Source organism: Tachysurus vachellii, chromosome 19 (assembly GCF_030014155.1).
Source record: "Tachysurus vachellii isolate PV-2020 chromosome 19, HZAU_Pvac_v1, whole genome shotgun sequence".
Taxonomy (NCBI): domain Eukaryota; kingdom Metazoa; phylum Chordata; class Actinopteri; order Siluriformes; family Bagridae; genus Tachysurus; species Tachysurus vachellii.
Genome location: NC_083478.1, coordinates 16459952 through 16485466, shown reverse-complemented (window position 1 = coordinate 16485466; position 25515 = coordinate 16459952). Strand labels below are relative to the sequence as shown.

Genomic DNA, 25515 nt, shown 5'->3' with positions numbered 1-25515 from the left:
AAAACCTCTCAGACTCTAATAAATAGACATCATTTTTATATACATTTAAATAAAGCTTTTGCTACCAATGCATTGTAGAATTCATTCTAAAGTTACAAAGGCTACAAAGGTTTAAAGTTTCTGCTCTACAGCTCTTGTGATTAGAAATGGATTATTGACTTTCAGCAACATATGTAGATGTCTTTATTATTATCAATGTGTGATATGTTATTTCTCCTAGAAATTTACATGAATGCTGTAACTGTAGCTTGTCTCTATGTACACTCTGTGTTTCTCAGACCGCTCTGCACTGGGCTGCTAAGCACGGAAAAGAGGACATGGCTACTGTGATGGCTGACGCAGGGGCCGACGTCAACACCAAAGCTGTAAGTCCCACTCAGTAGAACGTTTCCAATATTCCAGTATGTAACCTTGTTTATTTGTCTGTTTAAAACACAACTTTGTTAGTATCAGGGCTTATTTTATCGTCCTAACACTTCATTAATTAAACAACAAATACGATTTTTCCTCTTTTTTTGCAGCATGTAAGTAACTACCCTGAGGTTCGACCCTCTGTTTGTATGGGAAACTGTTTGGTAAGGTACAGTGACGACATTCTCCAACGCCTGCCTGTTTTCCAAGCTTCTGACATAACACCTCTCAAAGGGAATGCACCAAACCCAGCTGTACAAATGAACGTGGTCTCTGCTTCACAGCGCATGTTCATAAATCAAACTGTGTCATGTTAATCACTTCCCTTAAACAATGTCCTCATGTATTCCAATAGCTGGGCCCTGAGAGGAGCAATTGCACTGAATTACTAGGCAATTATCATGCTGTCATTAGGGTCTGTTGCTGTAACCTTCCCTAATTTGTGTCCTCTCACCCTCTCGTTTTTTTTTCTCCACCTTTATGTCTTTCGCTCTTTTCCCGATTCTTAACGCGTTTGATGGCTTCGTCGCTTGGGATGCACCAGGGTGTAAGTCTTCCTTGTTTTTCATTAGTTATTTATTCTAAACTTTTAAATGACACTAAAACCTTATCGGGTTTACAGGGTTACACACCTTTACACATCGCTGCACTACATGGCCATGTGCATATATTAAATCTACTCATCCAAACCTACGGTAAGCTTCTGCTTATAGAATTATAGTAATATGCTGTAATATTTTAACATGCAAATCTTTAAAGGAATTTTTTTCCAACCTAATCTCTATCCCCTACATGTGTAGAGTATTTGTGATAATCATAGACATTATACTGTTATATGTTTCCTGTAGTGAGAACAGACGTTTACTTGAAACTCATTCTTAAAAAAAAAAGGCGAGTGTTCTGTAAATAGTCAGTAAATATTTTAAATCCAGAATTAACAATAACATCTCATCAAACGTGTTGTTATAGGAAAATAATTAACAACAGGCTGGTGTGATGTGATCTGATGCAAAGTGGATGATTTTCCAGTAAAAGAGCACCAACTCCATTTTTTTACTCCTCTTATAATACAGCAGGGTTTACAGTTTTTTAACTATTAATTAATGACATCTAACACTTAATGACATCTAACGTTGACGTTTAACGTTGTAAGACAGCTGAGAAATGAGGTAGGATTTAGAGGATCGGTTCAAATCCAGAAACCTCTGACTGTTCAGCACTCATTATTATTATTATTATTATTATTATTATTATTTGTATTATTATTATTATTATTATTATTATTATTATTATTATTATTATTATTATTATTATTATTATTATTTGTATTATTATTACAAAACAAACCTGTGACTGAATAATGAGTTGCTGAAAGAAATAGAATAGAAATAGAATAGAAATAGTTGCTCTGATGTTAACAGCGTTAACAACAATATAATATATATTTATTTACAAAAATATGTTTCCTACAATTGTTTGTTGAGGTATCCATTAGAGATTTATATGTATTTTTCTCAGTAAAGGTTCAAAGTGATTATTTGTGATAATCTCTCATATGCTATAATAAAAAGAAAGAAAAGAAAGAAAGAAAGAAAGAAAGAAAGAAATATTTCTATTACTGCTACTAATGCTCATAATAATTTGCTATGTCTTATACCCTGTATTGTCTGATCAGGTGCTAAGGAAAATGTGCGAGACTACAGCGGTCACTTAGCGTCCCATTACCTGAAAATACAGAAAGAAGAGCAGCGCAGTGATCTGAGTGAGTAATTACAGTCATACTGATTTCTCAATGTTTTTTTTATATGTATTTATATAGCTGTGTGACTTACAGATTGACCCGCATGACACAGATTGTGTTTCATACTGTCTAAAACTAATGAAGTAATCTTCAGCCACTTACGTGTACACGGTTAACACACTTTATACCACAGTTCTAATGAATTCTGGATTCTGATTGGTCAGAAAGTGTCGATTGTGTTTCTACAACAGCACACACTTATTCTTATAAACCCTTATAATATGTTGATATGGCGAGGACTTCCTTAAGGACACAGGAAAGTCTTGAGGACAGAGGGATTTGAGGGTTTTCAGTAACCTGCCGGCGACTAGCTGCATTTTAACTTGAAAAAGAGAAGAGAAAGATTATATATATATAGTTATAACTTTTTATTATATATATATATATATATATATATATATATATATATATATATATATAACTTGTTACACTAAATGTAGCTAGAAATGGGTAAATGGTTTGTCTTGTCATTCATATGGTTATAGCTGATATAATGATTTCAAAACTGATGCATAACATCTCATACAATTAAACAATACATACAGGTACAGAAACAAAGCAGCTACAGAAAGAAAGCATTAACTATAAAAAATAAAATAAAATACAAAAAAATAAAAGGTTATAATTCAGTTACTATTTATCTCTAATATCTGTCTCTAATGACAAGCCTATATTTGGTGGTGTGGAAAAAATCCCTGAGATTTACACTTACAGCATTTAGCAGACGCCCTTATCCAGAGCGACTTGCATTTTATCTCATTTTTATACAACTACACTACGCTGCCACATTTCTGAGATGATATGAGGAAGAAACCTTGAGAGGCTCCTCATCCTCATTTGGGTGACACTGGACAGTAAATAATATAAATGTAAATAATGTCCTTTGTAAAGCAGGTTGCAGTTTATTAGCACACTAACACCAAATTGAGCTGCTTTCAGAATTACTGCGGTGTTGCAGATGACTGATGAGACTCTCTGAGTAACGTATGAGTAATATTAAGTGCTGCTTTTGAGTTGTTTTCTTTTCCGTTGTGAAGACGCCGGATACCACAGCCCAGCGCAGGTGACTGAGCGCCGCAACAGGAAGTTAACCTCACTCTTTCACTCACGAAAGAAATGGGGTTCTGCAGAAGATCTGGCGCCCGTCCCGGAGGAAAGAAGCGTCCATCATCAGCTCATCGTCCCTGCGTTCAGAACCAGGAAGTTCTCCCGCTGAACTCTCGTCACCGTTATACAGCAACACAACCAGCACGGAAGAACAATTTGTTGTCTTTACAGTGCAAAGCTGTTTTATTTGTGGACTTGGTATTTGTTCTTAATGCACAAATACTGTACATGTCTTATTCAGTAGCTATGCGTTAATATTAAATGATTCATGTTTTATTTATGGTTTTTGTGTTAGAGGTTTTATACTTCTAAAAATATTCTTTTTTCTTGTTTTTATTCTTGTATCTTTGTTTTTTTTTTTATTTGACTTCACACGATATGAGGGTCAAGGTCATACGGGCTGATAAGAAATAAGGTTTTATTTTTTATTCTGTTAATATACCGAAGTTGTCATGCTGCTACATGTTTTGTAATGCCTACAGAACCACATTGTTATTTTTAAGCTTCACATAAACATATATATACAGTATATATATGTTTGATTGCTATTAATAGTATATAGTTATTAATAGCTATATAGTTTGATTGCTATTAATAGTAAATGAAAGTATTACAAACGTCTGGATTAAGGTGACTAATGTGTGCATTAATTTTTATTTTTGTGTGTGTGTGTGTGTGTGTGTGTGTGTGTATGTGTGTGTTTAAAATGTCATTCAAATATCACCAAAAAGAGGACAACTTAATCTGTGCCTTATGCTTTAAGTGTTAAAAGTGTTGTAATGGATATTTTTCAATTCACTTAAACAAAAATATCTTTTTTTTTTTAACTCCTGTGTTCTTGGGTGTTTTGTCTACATTGTCTCACATTTATGCTGATTGTCTTAGTGTCCAACATGTTTCCAAGTTCTCTATTAAAACTAATTTTGAAGAAAAATGAAGTCAAATAGTGATATAAAGCAGAGCTGTTAAAAGAAGAACATTAAACATTAAAGGAATGTTGGTTAAGGAATATCTACTCAGAGAGATTTATGGGTATCGTGGGTAAATTTGATCTTTGGATGCTTTCTTTTTTCCCAATCAGCCCCTGAACACTTAGAATAATAAATGCCGTTCGCCGTCTTTTCATCCCACTCATGCATGATCCTAACAAGATTACACCTTATCAGATCTCCCATTTTGGTCCCTGTGCGGCTTCCCACCTTCCCTTCAGCTAATCGGCGAAACAGAAAAGACCAGCCTCTTTTTTTTCCTCCTTTCTTTTCACCCTGCCTTTGATTCACCTCAATCGCTCAGCTTTGAGCTCCCCAGATGGAGTAAATATGGGCCCTGTTGGCCCTCCATAAGGCTTGAGCCCTTAATTCCAGCTTAGCCGCTAAAAAAGGGCAGCACTTGCTTTTGCAGCTCGGCGGTATCAGAGGGCTGAGAGGGTGAACATGCGAGTGGTTTTGGGGCCTTGTTTTCTGATGGGGGTGTTGGGAGGATAAGAAGGACTTGCTGTAATAGATACTTATCTGACTGCCCTGCAGCCCTCAAACAAAATCGCCCCTCTGAAGAGATTAGGACCCAGGGAGGGCACATTAGCTCTAATCCTGTGCTTTGAGGGGCCTAGAACACCCCCCTCAAGCCTTTTACACCCCAACTCCTTCTGTTGTAGCTTGTATCTGACCTGTGTGTAAGAGGATCCTGTGGCTGCACATGAGGGGGTCAGAGTGTATGTGTATGTGTGTATGTGCTCGTAGGAAAGGTGTAGGTTGGGGGAAAGGGTGGGGAGAGAAAAAGGGTTGCATGTGGGCGCTGTTTCAATGGCGAGGCTGCTTGTAGTGAAAAGCACAGAGAGGTCCACACTGCTGTGTGTAACTGACTCCTGGCTCTCTGAAGAGATTAGGCTCTACATTGTTGGTTCGGTTGCTCATTTCCATCTGAGGGCTGCTCCCTACCGCTGCACTCCTGGCCTGCTATTGTGACGAGGAAGAAGGGGGGGTGAAACCGAGGGCCCGAGGCCTCCAGCTTCCTTGTAGCCTTTGTTTTACAAATGGCTCGAAATGTAGATGTCACATCACAGATGCTTTACAAGCACCCCAGGTATTGATTGTGAGCGCTAGGTGGGAGAAAACGGCTGCATAAAAGTACATTTGCTAATCTCAAAACACAAGATACATGCAGGCCAGTCTTCAGTGTCGCATGCACTGCGCTACACTGTATAACTCAACAAGTTGCTATATAACACCTTTTTATTGTAAAGTATCGTGTAACGAACAGTGATGTAATGCTGATGGAATAATTTGTATAATTCGATGATTATAGAAATAAATGGTAGCTTCATTTAAGTTAACCTTTCATTACAACACCTCATTCAGTTTGTTATTTTGACAGCTCCATATAAATTCCTTCGTGATACACCAAATATACAGTAGTTGTTTCTTATACGTTGCCTATATAATTACTTTTGCTATTTTCTATATAAAACATCAAAAGATGTCATCCACACAGGGATCAAAAGTGGTGCTCAGTGCCAGGGTTGAGTCTCGACTGTGTCATGTGTGATGAAACAGTAACCTTGTTGTCACTGGAATAAAAAAGATGATCTTTATTAGGTTAACACGGTGACACTACGGGACTCGTAGCTGTCCCTTTTAAGGGTGTGAAAAGACACACTTCATCCTGTCAGTGTAGATTTTGGTCATGTGACAAAAGGAGATCAATGGAGTAACAAACTATATGTGACCAAATTAGGAGAACATTTGATTAGCTGAACATTTTACATTATAACCACTAGCACAAATCTGGTTGTATAGCAAGATACAAAGATTCAGTTGAGGTAGGGTAGTTTTCGTACATTTTTCAAATGACAACATGATTATGTTTCATAAAAAAAAGTATGTGCCTGTGCTTTGGTGTTTCTGCCAGGTACTCAGGGTTCCTCCCTCAGAAAAAAGGCATGTTGTAGTTTGATTGGAATCTGTAAATTTGTCCAGTGTGTGAATGACTGTGTGTGTGCGTGTGTGTGTGTGTGTGTGTGTGCGTGTGTGATTGCACCCTGCGTTGGATTAGCACCCCATCTAGCGTGACCCCGTGTACCCCTGGGTCCCATGGGATAGACTCCAGGTTCTTTGTCACCCTGTCCTGTACTGAGCTGATAAACATTACAGAAAATGGATGGATAACTATACTTCTTTCCTTTTCGGCTGGACTAATGGATTTTCCTCTAATCTCAAATTCATCAGTATTAAGCCTTGTACATGGATTTGGACCAGCAGGCAAAGCCAATATGACTGACAATTAGATAAAATACATTAGAAGTGGTACATTTATTCCAAAAAATAAGAGAATTTGACTTGGCAAATCAGTGCGACATCATCTGACACGTAGAAACACATAAATTGTCCAACACATATAACACGGTGTGGTCTAAAGCGTCATAGTGTGACTAGGTGGTAAAAGTATTAACACACTATGCATACTGTAAGAATTATGAATAATAAACACAGAGAAGTCACATGAAGTGGGAAATAAACATCTTAAGTGTTTTCTATGAGGTAATAAGGCATGTTAGGTGATCCAGGACTGAGGACACAGCCTGATCTCATACACACACACTGACGCATACACATGTCATCAAGGATTTCACATCAGCCAGGCCTGCAGTGTTTGTCACAGGCTAACGAATGCCACCTGTCACTCACCCCACGCAGGGGCCGTCAATCAAATCACACCCAGGAGAGAGAGCAGGGGGCAGGACCTGCTCGATCCTCTAACAAAGCCATCCTCCCATTGGTGGTTCGCTTACAGTGCCACTACTCTGTTAGAGGGAGTGATGGAGTAGGGCTGATAAGGGAAATGACAAAAGATGGGCTGGAGGTGGAGGGGGAGAATTGATAGCAAAGAGGTGGGACAGCATTGATAACATTCACGCTATGCTAACAGCCCTCCATTTGAGACAGAGGCCTCGGTAAATCCTGTTAGTGCTTCCAGTGGAGGCTCAGGAGGGGCCCTGAGGAGAAACACAGTGGTTTTCAGATTTTACAGAGTTTTGTCTGTTTGATTAGATTCTTAATTCTTCTTTTTTATTTTACCATTAACTAACATAATAAATTAAACTGGAACTGGACACCAGTGTGACTGTGCTGTGCAATGAATAAATAGCCTTAGAAACAATAGCCTTAGCACATAAACATCATGCATTTGTTAGAAAAGTCAAAATGGTTAAGAAAATCAGTTTCTTTAGTCCCAATTGTCTGTAAGTAACCTTCCATTAAATTTAATTCAAATAATAACAATTATTATTATTATTATTATTATTATTATTATTATTATTATTATTATTATTATTATTATTATTATTATGTCATGGCTTTCTAAATGGGCAAAAAATCGCTACACTACAGCTTTTATATGGAATTTAACATCAACTTTTTCAATGTTTTCTTTTTATTACATGAACATTTCATACCACACTCATATGATTTGATTTAAGAATGTTTTGATATAGAGCATCATATATATATATATATATATATATATATATATATATATATATATATATATATATATATATATATATATATATATATATATATATATATATAAACACACATATATATATAAACACACATATATATATTTCCCTTTAGAAAAATGACTATTTTTTAGTTATTTTTGACTATTACAGAGACTACATTACACAGAGCTTATTTCAGTGCTGAATATGGACCTGGTTTAAAAAATGGAGAAAAATGATAACGGCTCCCTCAGATGTTTGAGTATACTGTACTTCTCCTTCTCGTTACTTAGAACTGCCATAATGAATCTCATACTGCATATTCACATGAATCCATCATAAAAATGTGAGAGTTTTACACAGGATTACGTATTTCCTCAACAGCAATCAGGAACTTGCTCGGAAAGAAAAACTAACATGGCTAAGGTGTTAAGTGTTAAATACTTTCTGTGGATTCCCTTCAAGCTTTTGTTAACGGACCTTATTCAGTCCAGACTATAGTCCATCCTAATGACATGCTCAGGCCTTTTGTTATCTCAGTGGTATGCAGGGGCCACTAAATGAAGTCACACCTTTTGGCCATTGTCATTATCAGCTCATTAGGCCATACACACTGTGGTCTGTTCTTCTCAATCTGATTTGGCAAGGTCATTCTTTTTCCAGCAAACTATTTTGAATAGGACTACAAATGGTAGACTTAATCAAATTGGGGATTTTTTCAAAGGCAGGAGGTTTAACGAGGTTTACACACAGCTTTATTATTATTTATAATCAGCTCCATGATAAATTCTTGGTTCTTTGTTACTAGTGGCAAATTGTTACATGACAGACATGGAATTAAGGGCTTAAATAGCATTAAATAAAATATTGATTTTTTTTTTGGATGTGTGTGTGTGTGTGTGTGTGTGTGTGTGTGTGTGTGTGTGTGTGAGGAATATCCAAAACACTCTCTCTCTCCATTACATTTCTGATGCCATTGTGACTAGTGAACTTTTTTTTACTTTCTTTGCAAACAAGTAACATCCTTTAGGCAAACAGTGTTAACTTGACCGGCTGGAGCATGTGTAACACCTGCATTGTGTGCAGTCAGAGAAAGGAGGAAGGAAAGAAAACAGAGACATGTGTGATGGACACAATGGCCGTTGCCCTGAGCTGTTTGTAGCATAATCCCTGATCTTTGCTCACTGTTCAGCCATTGTACACACTTTGCAAATTTGCTCTTCAACATCTTTAATCTCACTTTTTGTGTTTTTAGCTTTTTGAGCTTTAAAAAAAAATAAAAGTCAGAGGTTTTTGTAGTAAACTATAGTGAAATATCAGAGTTATTTTGGATTTTTAGAAAATCTCCATCAGGCTAAGAAATCATGCATATTATCTGAACAGATCAAAGTCTCAGATTGTTGCTATACAGAGATTATGCCATATTATTTCCCTACAGTTAACAATCCTAACAATTATTTTATTCTAAATTGTAGAAATACAGTGAATTATAACGCATAGAATTAGGAGCTATACATTTAAGCACACAAGTTTCAGTAGAGATCTTTATTGCACGAGCACTTTCTGAGATCCTCAGTGAAATGTGAGCCAGTATATTTGGGCTTGTTTGCTGTGCTTTTCTCTGCAGGGGAGTGAAGCAGCTCCATTCGCATGGATGTTTAGGAATTCTAATCTTATCTGCGCCGCTTGAACAATGCAACATTAGCATCTGTTCTGCTGTCATTATCATATACATTAGTCAACACCTGTTTCACTTAGACCGATTTAATTTCAACAACCGAAACAGTGCGCTTTGAACGCACAACAACGCATCATCTCATCAAACGCATCAAAAGTAGAATAGTTTTCTCATATTGAGCAAAAAAAAAAAAAAAGGTGTTAACACACACACACACAAATTTTTTTTGGTCTAGTCTATGTTACACACACACACTCCAAATGTTTTCTGGTCTATGCTATTAACACACACACACACACACTCTCTCAATATTATTTCTGGTCTATGCTATTAACACACACACACACACACACACACACACACACACACACACACACACACACACACACACACACACTCTCAATATTATTTCTGGTCTATGTTATTAACCCATACACACACGCGCAGACACACACTCACACACACACACACACACACACACACAAAAGTACTAAGATTTTATCTACCAAAAACTTGTTTACAGTGTAGCCGGAATTTCAAACCTAAGTTTAAACAACAATAACATCAACAACAACAACCAAACAAACTAGATTAATCATATTCTGTTTATTCGCCTGAAAGGGTGAAAAGAGGTCTTAATACATTATACATTACATATATACATACATTATATCTTAATATCAAGATAAACAAATACAGAATTAACGAATTAATAATTCGATTCATGAATGAAAGCAAAATAAATCAATTCAAATACACGATGGAACCATTTGGTACTCGGTACTGACAAAAAGACAGTTTAGTGCTTATTTGTATGGGAGAATAGAAGCTGAAATGTCTGATGATTTGTATAAACATATTAAAATAGCATTGCAATAAAATAAAATAAAAATAAAATGTTATTATATGCATTTGGTGGAAGCACAGGCAAAGAAATTTTGGGGTAAAAAATGAGACAAAAAAAATATATAAGAATAGTCTGGAATAAATATATCTGTCTCATTTTAACGTTAATTATCACCGTGTTTATACACGTTTATTACCCGCTGTTAAAGCACCAAGTTTATGACTCTGGTTTACTGTCAGCTTGTTCCAAGGTGTCAGACGCGCCATGGCACGGTGTTGTTAATCAAATTCCCATTAATCTCCAGTGTTGTCTCGCATAGTCCTGCTCAGACAGAGAGATGAAACAATCTCAGCATGATCCAGAAAAAAAGTTGATTCTAAGTTCATGTGCTTGATTTATTGCGAGTGCAGCTATTTTTTTCCCCTTATGTTTTGCTTTTATGCTTATCCTGTACTTTTTGTTGTTATTGCTTTTAATAACATTGTTATAGTTTGGTTAATTTATTTTCTATAATTATTGGTCATATATTTCAAGCTATATAACATGATAGATAATTACAGCTACATTATTTAGTCATTAATTTTTCCTTGCATTAAGCCCTAAATGCTCCTTGCACAATAAATGTTACAATTTGCACATTTCTAATATGTAGGTACAGATTTGTAATGCATTGACCATTATCATCATCATCAACATCATCATCAACATCAACATCATCATCTTCTAAAGGGCATCCTTTAAGAGAGCCTTATCTCTAATAATGTGAATTTCAAATGAGGCATTACTATTTATCTCTGTCACAATGCAGATCGCAGGACTCAGATAAGTATCGTGTGTTTAATGGCTTTTTAGAGGCCGTTAAAAGGAACAGCGGAATTCTCCTTTGAAGGGATTTTAGTCCTAGTGAAAGCTCACGGCTTTTGGAACTGTCAGTCATGCCACTTGTCTCCGCCCCTTGCCGCAGCGCCACCTATAAAGAGAGCCGGTGCGCACAGAGAGTGAACATTCTAACTTTAATGCTCAGGTTTTAAGGATGCCTGCGTCTCCAAACGGATTTGGTCACTACTTTATGGACAGAAACGTCTCCATGCCTGGTGGATATCAGATGCTGGGCTGTGCTCCAGGGGTACAGCAGCCTCCTCCTCACCTTGCTGCCATGGCCGGGATGCCTCTGCCTTTTTCAGGAATACCGGGATACACTTTCATTCCGTTCCCACATGCTGGAAACATGTCACATATGGTAAGTACTAAAAAGTGTACATTTAATATTTAACTGCTCAAACTGTACAAAATGCATTTTAAAATGTATGCAAATATGATTTAATATTAATTTCTCGAGTAGTAGTGTGTTTATGTGGCACGGGAATTACGCACGGCGTAAATGAACAAAAGTAAAGCGTTTAGAATAAACTGTCGCTAAACTTATGTTTTTTTATTTTCTTTTGTGTTTTTTAGGGGAGCTCTTATGAATTGAAAACCGCATCCCCATATCACCAGGCTCTGCTGAGCCGAGGAGGTGCGTATTTCTCTCCGTACAGACCGGTGGTGGCGGATGAACCAGGACGCGTAGCCAAAGTAGCGAGCAGGGAGAGCACCGGCGCGCTGAAAGCCTGGCTCAGCGAGCACCTGAAGAACCCATACCCCACTAAGGGCGAGAAGATCATGCTGGCCATCGTCACCAAGATGAGCCTGACGCAAGTGTCGACCTGGTTCGCCAACGCGCGCCGACGCCTCAAAAAGGAGAACCGCGTCAGCTGGGCGTCCAAAGCCAAGAGCGACGAGGATGAAGAGGCTGATGATAGTGAGGTAGAAGAAGATGATGAAGAAGATGGCTCTTCACAGAAAGATCGATGCTCGGACGATGAGGTGGACATCGATACACACATTGTTGATGTTGAGGAGGAGTTGAGCGCAGCGGAGAGCGAGTCTCTGCGCCCGGCTGAACAGCGTCTAACGGAAAGGCTCGAACAGCCCGATGATGGTGACACTCCCAACTCCACTGCCGTTACTACCGGAAACAGTGAGGCTGAGTGTGAATCGGCGAATAAGGAGTGTAAAGAAAGTGTTAATGGACAGAAACCAAAAATCTGGTCTCTGGCAGAAACAGCCACTTCCGAAACTCCTGTAAAGAAGAACAATGAGCATTGCCAAGATTTTAGCAAATGGTGGGCAAACTGGCCGTCCAGAAACAGCTTCTTCCCTGCAAGCTACTCTGCACACTTCCTGCCACAAAGTTAGTTAAACTGTTGATGCAACTCATGCAAGGCAGATGTTTGCACTTTCGGACTGTTCTGATAGGAGCTAAACTTTTAAGCTTGTTTTTTTTTTATATATATATATATATATATATATTCTTATCATGGACTCTTTAGTCATGAAGTTTACAGTCAGGTTGAAACTTATTGTTGTAAATAATTGTAAATTTTATTTTTCTGTACACTTTGTAAATTATAAATGCCTTTACATGACTATGATTAATTATTTTTGCTAAAATAAAACATTTGAAAATGAAAAAAAAAATGTGGTCAAACTTGCACTTAAAATGAAATGCCTTATTACTTAAGTTACTTATTTAAGTTAATGAAAAATAAACATAATTAAATCATGTATTATTATGCACAGCCTTTTATGGGTAGAAAAAGCAAGGCCTATACAGGCTTTAAAAAAAGTAAAATATTGCTATTCAGTATTATTGTATAAACAGTCTTTAAGGTCATCTCATAAACCTGGGGGTTTAAAATGAGGGGGTTATTTTTGCTTTCATGTTATGTGGGAAAACAGAGCCATTAAGGGATTTGCATATCTAGCGTTGATCTGTTAAAACAATTCAGAGCAGCAAGGATTAAGAACACAACTGTTTCGTCTTGCTGGGTGATAATTAAGACCATTATCTGCTCTAAATCTGCCAAGCTGGTGACAGACCCACCTTTTCTTTTTTTTTCTTTTTATTTTCTTTCAAAGACTGACTTTAAAACTCATATAAAAAAGGAACCAAGAGGAATTTATAAAGGCAAAAAGAGACACACCCATTTATACTGCACCACACACACACACACACTCGCACACACTCGCACACACAGATATTTGAAGGGTTTCTCATTCTCTCTACATTTATTTAAATCGTTACTAGGATGGATTTAAGAGCTCTGACTTACAAGGTAGCAAGCCTTGTTGCTGTAGTGGAGTTCATACTTTATATCTTTAAAGATGTTTATCATTCGATCTAAAGGTTTATGTCTCCTGGGTTAATTGAACGGACCACTGGTACTTTAAATAGCTTTAACACGTTACCCTAGGTTAGTTTGTACACCAAATGCAGGTAAAAAAATACTTAAGGTGGAAATGATGCTCCATTTATGGTCCCACCCCAGCAATGGGGATCAGTCTAGTGTATAGACTGTATGTATAGTGCAAAATGAGACAAGTAATTAATGTATTTATTAGCTATAGCATGCAATGTGCATCAACCTGTTTAAACGTTGCAGCCAATGATCTTTTATCCATCAGGCTGACTTGATATTTTAATGTGATAGTTGCTGCAAAGGTGCCCTTTGGCACACACTACACACCACACACATCAACAGGATTAACCCCCAGGAGAACCTAATTCTGTTTTTTTTTTCTTGAAGAAAGGGGGTGAAAGAAGACCTCTGCAATGTTAGTTATTCAGGTCTTCATGTAAATTCAAAGCCCCGTGGCCTGCTAATCCAGGGATAATGAGAAAACTCCTGGGTGCTAAAAAGGAGTGGGTTTGAAATGCACAGTCCCCTCTGGCCCTCGTGCATGGCAAACACACTGGATTTGGAAATCTACCCTGGTCATGGCTTCTTACTGGTGGCCCCGATGAGGTGTAATCCTAGTCTAAACATGACAGGGGCTTTAAAAGGTGGGAAAATTTAGGGAACTCTCAGTCCTGCTGATCCCAGCATATGTTCATCTACTTCATCATTCTTTGTTGAACCTTCTCTTTATCAGACGATTTATTAATGATTACAGTTTATATTGTGGACTAGTACATGTCCTAATTTTGTTATACTGGTCATTCTGAACGTTTAGTAGATTACTGAATTTGTTAAATAACCTTAAAGACATTTCACCACTCACCTGAGTACGGAGGTCCAGCTACCTTGAATTCATCATGTTTATTCTTTTTCAGTATTCACTTTATCCTAGAAAGCAACACAGTGTATTTTTAATAAATTAAGCAACTTTTGAACTGTATGTAAATTTATAATCACATATACTTAACATTACAAAATATATTAAAGACACACTAACATTTTTATTAAATAAAAAGTGTATTCTGTTTACCTGTTTATTTGCTAGCATTTATTCAAGGCCCAATTTGAACTCAACCTTGTAAGCAGCAGTCACATATTTAATGACTATACCTCTATAACATAACATAAACACAATTCCCAACCACCGAAAGGCATGCAGCGGAAATTCTGAAATTTAGGGAATTCTTATGGTTCGGTCTAACTGGACTGGTTTAAGCTTCTCTTAGTCTGAGTACTGAGTACAGTCTGTAAATGATGGCTCAAGTCATTAAGAATCTGGGTTGTTGATCAGGGTTCAAGCCCCAGCACTGGCAAAAATGCCATTGTTGGGCCCTTGAGCAAGGCCCTTAACCCTCAGTGCTCCAGAGCGCTGTATCATGGCTGACAATGTGCTCTGATCTCAACCTCCAAAGTTGGGATATGTGAAGAAACAATTTCACTGGGATGTAATTTATATGTTGCCTCTGGCTTGCTCATTAGGGATAGGGATAGATATATAGGGATAGGGATAGATATATCTCTCTCTTCTGTTTCCATACTTCTGTAAAGCTGCTTTGAGACAATGGGAAATTGTTAAAAGCGCTATACAAATAGCTTGAATTGAATTGAATATGTGACAAAATTCTAAATCACCTATTTCCTCTTAGCTGTGAGAACAAGAACAGCCTTAAAATCTCCATCATAGAAATATATTAAAAATAGTTTTAGAAATATACTGTACACTGTATACGTAGTTGTGTGAAGGTGATTGGTGTCCTTTAAACATATAAATTTAGATGATTAGTGGATGTCTTTGGCATTATTGTATTGCGTCATTAAAAATTAGTTTTTTAGGTTTACATTTTACTTCAAATAAACAAACGAGGAAAGAAAAAACATTTGTTTTACACAATAGAACACATTTCAGTCCAGAAAGAAAGAAGTTAGATTGTTTTTGTTTAGTTTATTGACATTTACTGCTCTAAATGTACAGTTTCATTATTTGCATTCCTGCTGTATTGAATAAAGCACATTTAGTTCCACACCATGCAGTATTAAAGATAGTGTGATTGAGAACAGCGCCCTCATGTGGACAATTCAAATAGTTTACAACAATCTGTACAGTGAACAAACTGCGCATGCGCCTATATTTTATGATTGTACTATTGTACAATAAAACACGCACGCACGCGCGCACACACACACTTTTTTGTTTGTTTATCTACAATGAAACAAACAATTGTTTCTTTTGCAAAATCAAAAATAAAAAGGATAAAAACGAATATTCACAGAAATCTTAAGAAGTAAACATAAAAATAGTGCAACTCTGATCCATGGGAGCAGCTGAAATACATGGAGAAATTTTACAAGCTGTTTGCAGATGTGTTATAAGTTGCTGCATGCTACATCATTACAAAGCATTTACATGTCAAGAGCAGCGGACAACCATTTAACAGTCTTTGCATAACTATACTAATGCAGGGGAAGCTTCATGACCAATTTCCAACATGTATTGCTGAGTAGAACTTTATTAGAAATGGTCTGAAATGCTTTCTGGCTCTGTTTCTGTCTCAGAAATAAGGAATGATTTACTATGGTCCTGAATGACAGGCATTCCATTTTCAGAGATGCCTGGGACTAAAGAAGGGTCGAGTTTTAAAAGGTCCTCAGTGTCCTCCTGTGGCTGATTGCGTGGCTGCTGCTCTTGTGCATTTTCTACATGCACGATGTCAGTAGGTGTAAGGATATGATTGTTGCCCCAAACATGTGCCTGTAACTGGATAAGAAACCAATATGTGTTAAAAAAAAGAAAATGACAGAGTTAAAAACATAAATGTTAAACACATTAAATACAGAGCTATGAAAAGAGACAAGTTAAAAAAACAAGAATAGTACCTTTCGCACGAAGGATATAGATCCTGTTCTGCCTGTTTTTAATGAAATAAGAAAATGAAACAATTGAAAATGACATTCCCATATAAAAATTTCAATCACACAAATTCCAATATCAAAACAGCCACAAAAAAGCTGTAAAATTACCTTTTATATAAAAGTAGCCAGAAAGTCCAATAATAAACAGAACTGCAATAACAACTACAGGTGTGACTATCAGAAGTTTCCTATTCAGCCCTAGAAGAAAATAAAAGCATAAGTGTCAAGATTCCACGAATACACATATAAACTTTTATTATTTAGTATTTTATTATATCTCCGATTATGTAATTAAAAATAAGAAATTAAAAATAAGAAAAAAATGTCATATTTTTCAACACACACACAGATATATTTATTTATTTTTATCTATTTTCCTTATTTGAATAACTCTAACGCAGCAGAACATTGTTTAACAACTCTAAACTTGCAAAAACTTACTAGAATAAATATTCAAATAATAAATAAATAAAATAAAAAACAACACCCAAGGGTTTAACTTAAAGTTCAAAGGAAAGACATTGCAGCTGTGTGTGAGGTTTTAAGAAGAATGACACATAATAAAGGAAGCGAAACTTCATTAGTGAGATCACCAGGTCTGTTTTCACTTCCTTAACTCTACACACGATGGCTCTTACAGTCTGCCTTTGCTCTGATAATGTAGTGATACGTGATTTACTATTCAGCTTAAACCAACCAGTGAGGGCACAATATAAAGCTGTGTACATACCACAGATTCTGTCAGATGTGGAAGAGCCTGGATTGATCTCTACGGATACTGAAGAACATCTATATGATGGGAAACAGCAGAAAAGCATCATGGGCATGTGCAAAATAAAAATACAAGACACTTAAACTAGAGTCTAGTATTTTGACTGACTAAAAGACTGTTGTAAAATTATTATATAAGTTAATTGGCTGATGTTAATTGGCTGCACTATATTGTAGGTTTGTTTTTTGGTGAAAATCACAACAAACAGAATGATTAGATTCCTTTTCTCAAACATTACAAACACCTGTGACTAGAGCTATAAGAGCGATAAAGTGATGCACCATAGGTTTAGAAAACTGTAAACGTACTCTGTCCAAGGCTGGCAAAATAGAGCTGATTCTTGGTTGGAAAATGTCCCGGCAGGACAAGCTTCACATGCCAGGTCTTCCATCTGGGTGCCTGAAAGAATCAAAACAACAGCATAAGCGTCAGCATACGATCTCCTGTGAGCATGCTTTCATAATTGTGCCTCATATGAATGAATGAGAATATTGTATATTTCAGTATGAGCAAAAATACTGAGGTTTCACCAGAAGATAAAATGACTGATCAGTCAGAAGGGTTAAGAGCCAGAGAATAGTCAAAGACAGCCTGGACTGATGTGTGCATGCAATATAAATAATCTCTGAGGCTGAGGGGGGAAAAAGCATTGGGGGAAAAGACAGGGGGGAAAAGCATTGGATTCATGGGACTTCCATATTTTCACAATTAAATACAAATTAATGCAATTTCTCTTAAAAAAGTGAAGTAAACTAAATTTGATCAGTTTTTAGATGTATGTTGCTAAAAGGAAACTAAAGCAACTGCAACATAATCAAGTGCATTTTTTTAAAAAAAAAAATTTCACTATGGTCACGTGCACACGAGGCGTAATTAAACGTTTATCTCTAAGTGCAGCAGGTTGTGTGACGCCAAGTTAAGGACAGAACGATCATCTCCAAACAGGTCAGAAAATAATTTTATTGCGTATTCAGCCTTTAATAATTAAAAATGATATCATTATTATTATTATTATAATCTAGCCATGGGAGTCACAGACCAGTGACTTCTGTGCCGGTCCCAAGCCCGGATAAATAGAGAGGTTTGCGTCAGGAAGGGCATCCAGCGTAAAACATTGCCAAATTTAACCATGCGAATCGACAGTATGAATTTCATACCGGATCGGTCGAGGCCTGGGTTAACAACGACCGCCATTGGCGCCGTTGACCTACAGGGCGCCGGTGGAAATTGGGCTACTGTTGGTCGAAGAAGTAGAGGATCGAGGAGAGTGCACAGACAGAGAGAGAAGAGGAAAGGTAAGAGTGTAGGACTGAGAATATGAACTCTGAATGTTGGTACTATGACAGGGAAAGGTAGAGAGCTGGATGATATGATGGAGAGAAGGAAGGTGGATATACTGTGTGTACAGGAGACCAAGTGGAAGGGTAGCAAGGCTCGTAGTATAGGAGCAGGATTCAAGCTGTTTTATTATGGTGTGGATAGTAAGAGAAATGGAGTAGGTGTGGTCCTGAAGGAGGAGTTTGTGAGGAATGTTCTGGATGTGAAGAGAGTGTCAGACAGGGTGATGAGTCTGAAGTTAGAGATTGAAGGGGTGATGTTGAATGTTGTTAGTGGTTATGCCCCACAGTTAGGTTGTGAGTTAGAGGTGAAAGAGAGATTCTGGTGTGAATTAGATGAGGTGATGGAGAGTATTCCCACAGGTGAGAGAGTGGTGATGGGAGCGGACTTTAATGGATATGTTGGTGAGGGGAACACAGGTGATGAGGAGGTGATGGGCAAGTTTGGAGTTAAGGAAAGGAACCTTGAAGGACAGATGGTAGTGGACTTTGCTAAGAGGATGGACATGGCTGTGGTTAACACTTATTTTCAGAAGAGGGAGGAACATAGAGTGACAAGAGTGGAGGTTGGAGAACACAGGTAGACTACGTCCTATGTAGAAGAGGCAATCTGAAAGAGATTAGTGACAGTAAAGTGGTAGTGGGAGAGAGTGTAGTCAGACAGCATAGGATGGTGGTGTGTAGGATGACTCTGATGGTCTGTAAGAGGTAGAGGTCAAAGATAGAGAAGAAAACCAAGTGGTGGAAGCTGAAAAGGGAGGAATGGTGTGAGGATTTTAGACAGAAGTTGAGGCAGGCTCTGGGTGGTCAAGTAGTGCTGCCAGATGACTGGGAAACTACAGCAGAAGTGATCAGGGAGACAGGGAGAAAGGTGCTGGGTGTGTCATATGGAAGGAGGAAAGGAGATAAGGAGACTTGGTGGTGGAATGAGGAAGTTCAGGATAGTATCCAGAGGAAGAGATTAGCCAAGAAGAAGTGGGATATGGACAGGACTGAAGAGAATAGACAGGAATACAAGGAGTTACAGCGCAGAGTGAAGAGGGAGGTGTCTAAGGCCAAGTAGAATGCATATGATGAGTTGTACACTAGTTTAGACGCTATAGAAGGAGAGAAGGACTTGTACAGGTTAGATAGGCAGAGGGATCGAGATGGGAAAGATGTGCAGCAAGTTGGAACTAGATTTGTAAAGTTTGTTGCGACAAACTTTGATGTTGGCTATGACGAGGCAAATATTCGCAAAGGCCGGTGCTTTTTGGAGGTGAGTGGACATACGTAAGGGTCAGTGTTACTTTTGGAGGCAAGTGGACAGAAAGATAGATTGGAGGCAAGTGGAGACGAGCATGTGACGTCATCCGAATACTCCTGAGGAAGTTCCCCTCATTGTGCTGAGTGTTTTGATATATCACATGCCCATTTTGTGCAAATTTTTTTATTTTCACTTGACATCATGTGACATCACGTGACGTCATCAGAATACACGTGAGGAAGTTGCTCTCATTGTTCTGAGTGTTTTGATATGTCACATGTCAATGTTGTAAAAAGTTTTTTGATTTTGCATATTTTGAGGGCGGGGCTTTAAAAGTTTGTTCAGAGTATCACCCTAAAGGAGCTGGCCGAGTTTGATGTAGATAGTTCGAAAGCTTGCAGAGTTATAAACCTCCAAAATTTATAATGGGAGTCTATGGGAACCCTAACCCTAACCCCAAGGCCATTTTGAGACCCGGTACCGGAAGTACCGGTACTCGAATCGCTTAGAAAAGTAAGAGCAACAAACTTCAGACCAGGGTGTACAACATATCCGAATTTGGTGCATGTGGCTTGAAAGCCCTAGGCCGCATTAAATTTTATACATTTTTGTCTAAGCTTAAATAGGAAAACAGAATGTTGGCTTCTACAAAGCCAACATAATTATTAAGGATAGAGATGGAAGGGTGCTCACAAGTGAGGAGAGTGTACAGAGGAGATGGAAGGAATACTTTGAGGAGCTGATGAATAAGGAAAATGAGAGGGAAAAAAGAGTAGAAGGGGTGAACTCTGTGGAACAGAAAGTAGATAAGATTAGAAAGGATGAAGTCAGGAAGGCTTTGAAGAGGATGATATGCGGAAAGGCAGTTGGTCCTGATGACATCCCGTTAGAGGTCTGGAAGTGTCTAGGAGAGGCAGCAGTGGAATTTTTAACTAGTTTGTTCAACAGGGTTTTAGAGAGTGAGAGGATGCCTGAGGAATGGAGGAGGAGTGTGTCAGTGCCGATCTTTAAGAATAAGGGTGATGTGCAGAGTTGCAGCAACTATAGGGGGATAAAGTTGATGAGCCATACAATGAAGCTGTGGGAAAGAGTAGTGGAAGCTAGGTTAAGGAAGGTGGTGGAAATTTGTGAGCAGCAGTATGGCTTCATGTCCAGAAAGAGCACAACAGATGCAATTTTTGCTCTGAGAATGTTGATGGAGAAGTATAGAAATGGTCAGAGGGAGTTGCACTGTGTGTTTGTAGACTTGGAGAAAGCGTATGACAGGGTGCCAAGAGAAGAGCTGTGGTACTGTATAAGGAAGTCAGGAGTAGCAGAGAAGTATGTCAGAGTGGTGCAGGACATGTATGAGAGGAGCAGGACAGTGGTGACGTGTGCTGTAGGTCAGACAGAGGAGTTCAAAGTGGAGGTGGGTCTGCATCAGGGATCGGATCTGAGCCCCTTCCTGTTTGCTATAGTGATGGACCAGTTGTCAGAGGAGCTCAGACAGGAGTAATCTGTAGTGAGAGCAGGGAGCAGGTGGAGGAAAACCTGGAGAGGTGGAGGTTTGCGCTGGAGAGAAGAGGAATGAAAGTCAGTTGTAGTAAGACTGAGTACATGTGTGTGAATGAAAGGGAGGGAAGTGGAACAGTAAGGTTACAGGGTGAAGCGGTGAAGAAGGTACAGGAGTTTAAGTACTTGGGGTCAACAGTCCAGAGTAATGGAGAGAGTCGGAAAGAGGTAAAGAAGCGAGTGCAGGCAGGTTGGACTGGGTGGAGAAAGGTCTCAGGAGTTCTGTGTGATAGGAAAATATCAGCGAGAATCAAGGGGAAGGTGAACAGGACAGTGGTGAGACCGGCCATGCTGTATGGTTTAGAGACTGTGACACTGAAGAAGAGACAGGAGTCAGAGCTAGAGGTAGCCGAGCTGAAGATGTTGAGGTTCTCTTTGGGAGTGACAAGATTGGACAGGATTAGGAACGAGTACATCAGAGGGACAGCTCATGTTGGACGTTTGGGGGACAAAAATAGGGAGGGCAGATTAAGATGGTTTGGACATGTTCAGAGGAGGGAGAGTGAGTATATTGGTAGGAGAATGTTGGACATGAAGCTGCCAGGCAGGAGGCAAAGAGGAAGGCCAAAGAGGAGGTATATGGATGTAATTAATGAGGATATGAAGCTAGTGGGTGCAAGTGTTGAGGACACAGAAGATAGGGATAGGTGGAGAGAGACGATTCGCTGTGGCGACCCCTGAAGGGAAAAGCCGAAAGAGGAAGAAGAAGAAGAAGATATCATTATTATTATTAGGAGAATGATTACGGCTCGGTTACATGACTCCTTATGTAACGTACTCACCATTTCTGCTAATTTTCTCGCCGGCTCGGCATATTGTGTTTCTTGTACACGCAACACACTCTTGGTTCACGCAGTGATGATCAGCGATACACTTACACGGAGTGTATTCTGTCTTGCTTTGCGATCCTTTCTCCAAATTAAGGTCTGTTCAAAAAGAAAGGGAACAAGAAGTAATAAGGAATTAAAATCAGAAAAAAATCTATTTGTTTAATATAAGCATTCTCTAATGAGCAAGTGCGAGGCAACAAGGGCAAGGAAAAACTCAGTGAAATGATAAAGTGGTAGAATGTACACTCACTGATGTCGCAGGATGGTTGGCGTTTGCACTGAGACATGTTGTTGTAACGGTTCTGATATTCTCCCTCTTCACACTCCTGACACAATGGTTCTTCACAGTTTCGGTACTTAACCTTCTTACCTTGAACACAGTTAAATGTTCATTAATTAATTAAGCTTATTTGTATCCAAACATAAATACTGAACTTTTTTATGCAAAACTGCAAATAATAATAATAAAAAAGATTGTAGGATTGAATGAACAATTGAATTTTACCTGGTTCACACATCTTACAGCACTTTTCATCCATCATGTAATGTGTCTCTGTATCGCAGGACTCAGCGACGACAGACAAAACCTATAAAAGTGTTTAACATGTTTCAGTTATCCAGATAGTGCACAAGTGCAGTACATGAGGCAAATACATACGTAGTTAACTGCACAATAATTACTGAAAGCTAAAAACATACAGGTTCCATGTTAGTTTGTTTCTGTGAAACACAAAAGAACTGAGTCAGTTTCTCTAATCCCATAAAAAGAACAGAGACACATTGTATACATGTGGTCTATTTAATTCACACCAGTGAAATCCACACAATCAGACAGACTGCAGCACAATGATTATACGTTTTCACAAGGATAACGGGTTTACTGTTGTTTTTTTTAAACATTATATTAAAGAATGTTCGATTTATAGACAACCCTTTATAAAACAGATAGAACAGATCTGTACTGTCATTAACTGCAAGCAACCGCTCACAAAGGACTGAAAATGTAAACATCTGTGTGTGCGTGTTAGTTTCGTACCAACACATTTACCACACGCTGAAAGTCCTTCCTGTTCATTTCTGTACAACACAAATCTATCTATCTATCTATCTATCTATCTATCTATCTATCTATCTATCTATTCCACACTACTGCTATTAATGTAAGGTGTACTACAAAATTCTCTTCATGCCCCTGTCATGCATAATGATGGTTAAAATGACCCCCTATGTATTGTGTACTAATTAATAATGACCTTAAACATGACAGTTACTTTGAATGGCTTGGCTTGTCCCAGCTTACCACAATAGCTATTGGTAGAGTAGAAAAGAAGAAAATCTATAACGCACTGCAAAAAAAAAAAAAATCCTACATTTAAATAAAATTTGCCTTTGCACATTCATATGTGCAAACCCTTAATCAAATCAGGGTCATTTCACTTCTCTTTGATTCTCATGATCCCAGTTTTGAAATGATGTATTCCACGCTATGAAAAGTGACGTCATAGCGCGTGATCAGTTTAACTGTTACTTGTCACAGATTCTCTCAGAAGATAAACCAGTAAAGTAGTTCAATTAAAACATACAGAGGTTCAAGATTAGGTGTGATACATTATCGATTTTTACCCTAAATACTAAATACATTTTTACTCCTAGTGATTTGCTAGTGAATGACTAGAAAAGAAATGAGCTATACTGTTTATCATCTATTGTGTAAATTTATGGGTCAGTTGCATTGAGTTTATGAAAACAAGAACATCAACGGAAAGTACCCAAAAGTCTCAGGTGACCGCACCAACAACCACAGCGTTTAATACTCTCTCTCTCTCTCTCTCTCTCTCTCTCTCTCTCTCTCGCTCTCTCTCTCTCTCTCTCTCAACCTAAACTTTTACCATTGGCCGAAACGGGTATTAATATATAAACAGACACACAGAAATACACATCATACCATTTACACTGTAAAACGACGCCCAAGACACAAAACGACGCAAAAACGAAACTGAAAGTAATCATATACAGCGAACTCTTATTAAGTGTAATTAAACCATATGCATCATCTTCTATACTTTAAATACAGACAGTTAATCCTTAATAAACAGCACGTGACTGTCATAACGCGATATAACACACCGTTCACAAATACAGCTCGTAATCCGGAAAATGAAGAGCGTAGTAAACAGTTACTTACCAGAAGAATGAAGACGCATTTAAGATGCATTTCTGTTATTCGGCTTTGTTTCATTAAGATGGACCGAGAGCAGTGAAAGCTATTATGATGCTACAGCACTTCAAACCGAGCTGTTATGAGACGAAGCTCCTGTGTGATTAGTTCAATCTCGCAGCAAACTGAAGGGGATTTCTGTTCCCCGCCCTGTCGATACCACGTGACTTTCCCACAACGCTCCTAATTCCCAGAAAAGCTCTGGTTATTTTCTGGGTCGAGTTTAGACTTTTCTTCAGCTGTGTTACTTCTGGGATCTCCTATTTCCTTATTCTCCAGAAAAAACATTCCAGTAGATATACAGGCTGCTCTGAATCTCCACTAAGTGTAGTGGAGACAATAGACCCATCTTGGTGAACCTTACTGAAGACTATGGAGTTCCACATGGTATATTAATAGACACTGTTCATAACTAGCGTTGCTGCCTCACAGCTCCAGGATGACCTATTCGGATCTGATCTCTAGACGCTCTAGATCTGATACTGATCTCTAGATCTCAGCGTCCGAGTGCGGTTCCTCTGAGTTCTCTGGTTTTCTCCCACCTCCCCAGTACTTAGAACATCTACTCTAAAGTATGTGAAAGTTGCTCACAATTCGACCCATCCTGGTACACCCAGTATTCCCAGTGTCCCTCCGAATCCATGAGTGTGTAATCGTGACTCCTCAGACTCTGACTATACTGAAGTTGAATGAAAACCTAGAGGAGGAAGTGTTGCTACTGGCCCCTGAGCTCAAGTCTGTCTAAGTGAAGTTTCATATGTTCACCCTCTTTCCAACAATACCATAAAATAGTCCATTAATTGGACATTTTTAACGCTAAATTGCCTTCTTCACTATAGTTTCCTGCTTTGTTTGCAATTTTCCAAGAATAGGCTCCAGATCTATTGCTGAACGAATGAATAACTTCATATCATGATATTCTGTATAACAACAATATTATATAATATATTGTATATCTACACTTAGTTTTTTTTTTAAATTTAAATCAGCTTTAAAAAAAAACCCTTCTAAATTACTATTCCGTAGCA

General features: G+C 38.2%; 4 protein-coding genes across 9 annotated transcripts in view; 3 read left to right on the top strand and 1 right to left on the bottom strand.

Moving 5' to 3' along the window:
* Positions 1–4324, top strand: part of LOC132862178 (ankyrin repeat domain-containing protein SOWAHB) — a 21784-nt gene extending 17460 nt beyond the window's left edge. The window contains exons 9-12 of the mRNA XM_060894070.1: positions 279–365; positions 1034–1106; positions 2087–2173; positions 3250–4324. Coding sequence (XP_060750053.1) covers positions 279–365; positions 1034–1106; positions 2087–2173; positions 3250–3428 — 426 coding nt within the window. The 3' untranslated portion in view covers positions 3429–4324. The remainder of the gene's footprint in view (positions 1–278; positions 366–1033; positions 1107–2086; positions 2174–3249) is intronic.
* Positions 4325–11365: 7041 nt separating this feature from the next.
* On the top strand, positions 11366–12638 carry irx7 (iroquois homeobox 7). The gene is made up of 2 exons (XM_060894278.1): positions 11366–11582; positions 11798–12638. Exons 1-2 carry the CDS (start codon positions 11376–11378, stop codon positions 12578–12580), a joined length of 990 nt encoding a protein of 329 aa, XP_060750261.1. The 5' UTR covers positions 11366–11375; the 3' UTR covers positions 12581–12638.
* Positions 12639–15545: 2907 nt separating this feature from the next.
* cd40 (CD40 molecule, TNF receptor superfamily member 5) lies at positions 15546–24625 on the bottom strand. Its single transcript, XM_060893466.1, has 9 exons — positions 24455–24625; positions 22775–22856; positions 22520–22639; positions 22222–22365; positions 17614–17704; positions 17264–17322; positions 16642–16731; positions 16498–16529; positions 15546–16378 (listed from the first exon to the last, which is right to left on the bottom strand). Exons 1-9 carry the CDS (start codon positions 24506–24508, stop codon positions 16133–16135), a joined length of 918 nt encoding a protein of 305 aa, XP_060749449.1. The 5' UTR covers positions 24509–24625; the 3' UTR covers positions 15546–16132.
* Positions 18193–25515, top strand: part of LOC132861857 (uncharacterized) — a 52922-nt gene continuing 45599 nt past the window's right edge. For 4 of the 6 annotated variants that reach the window (XM_060893460.1, XM_060893464.1, XM_060893462.1 and 1 more), the window contains exon 1: positions 18193–18250. The gene's annotated coding sequence lies outside the window, so the exon portion shown is untranslated. Of the gene's footprint in view, positions 18251–18366; positions 18601–25515 lie in introns of those variants that run through there. The other 2 variants (XM_060893463.1, XM_060893459.1) reach the window with 2 other exon arrangements.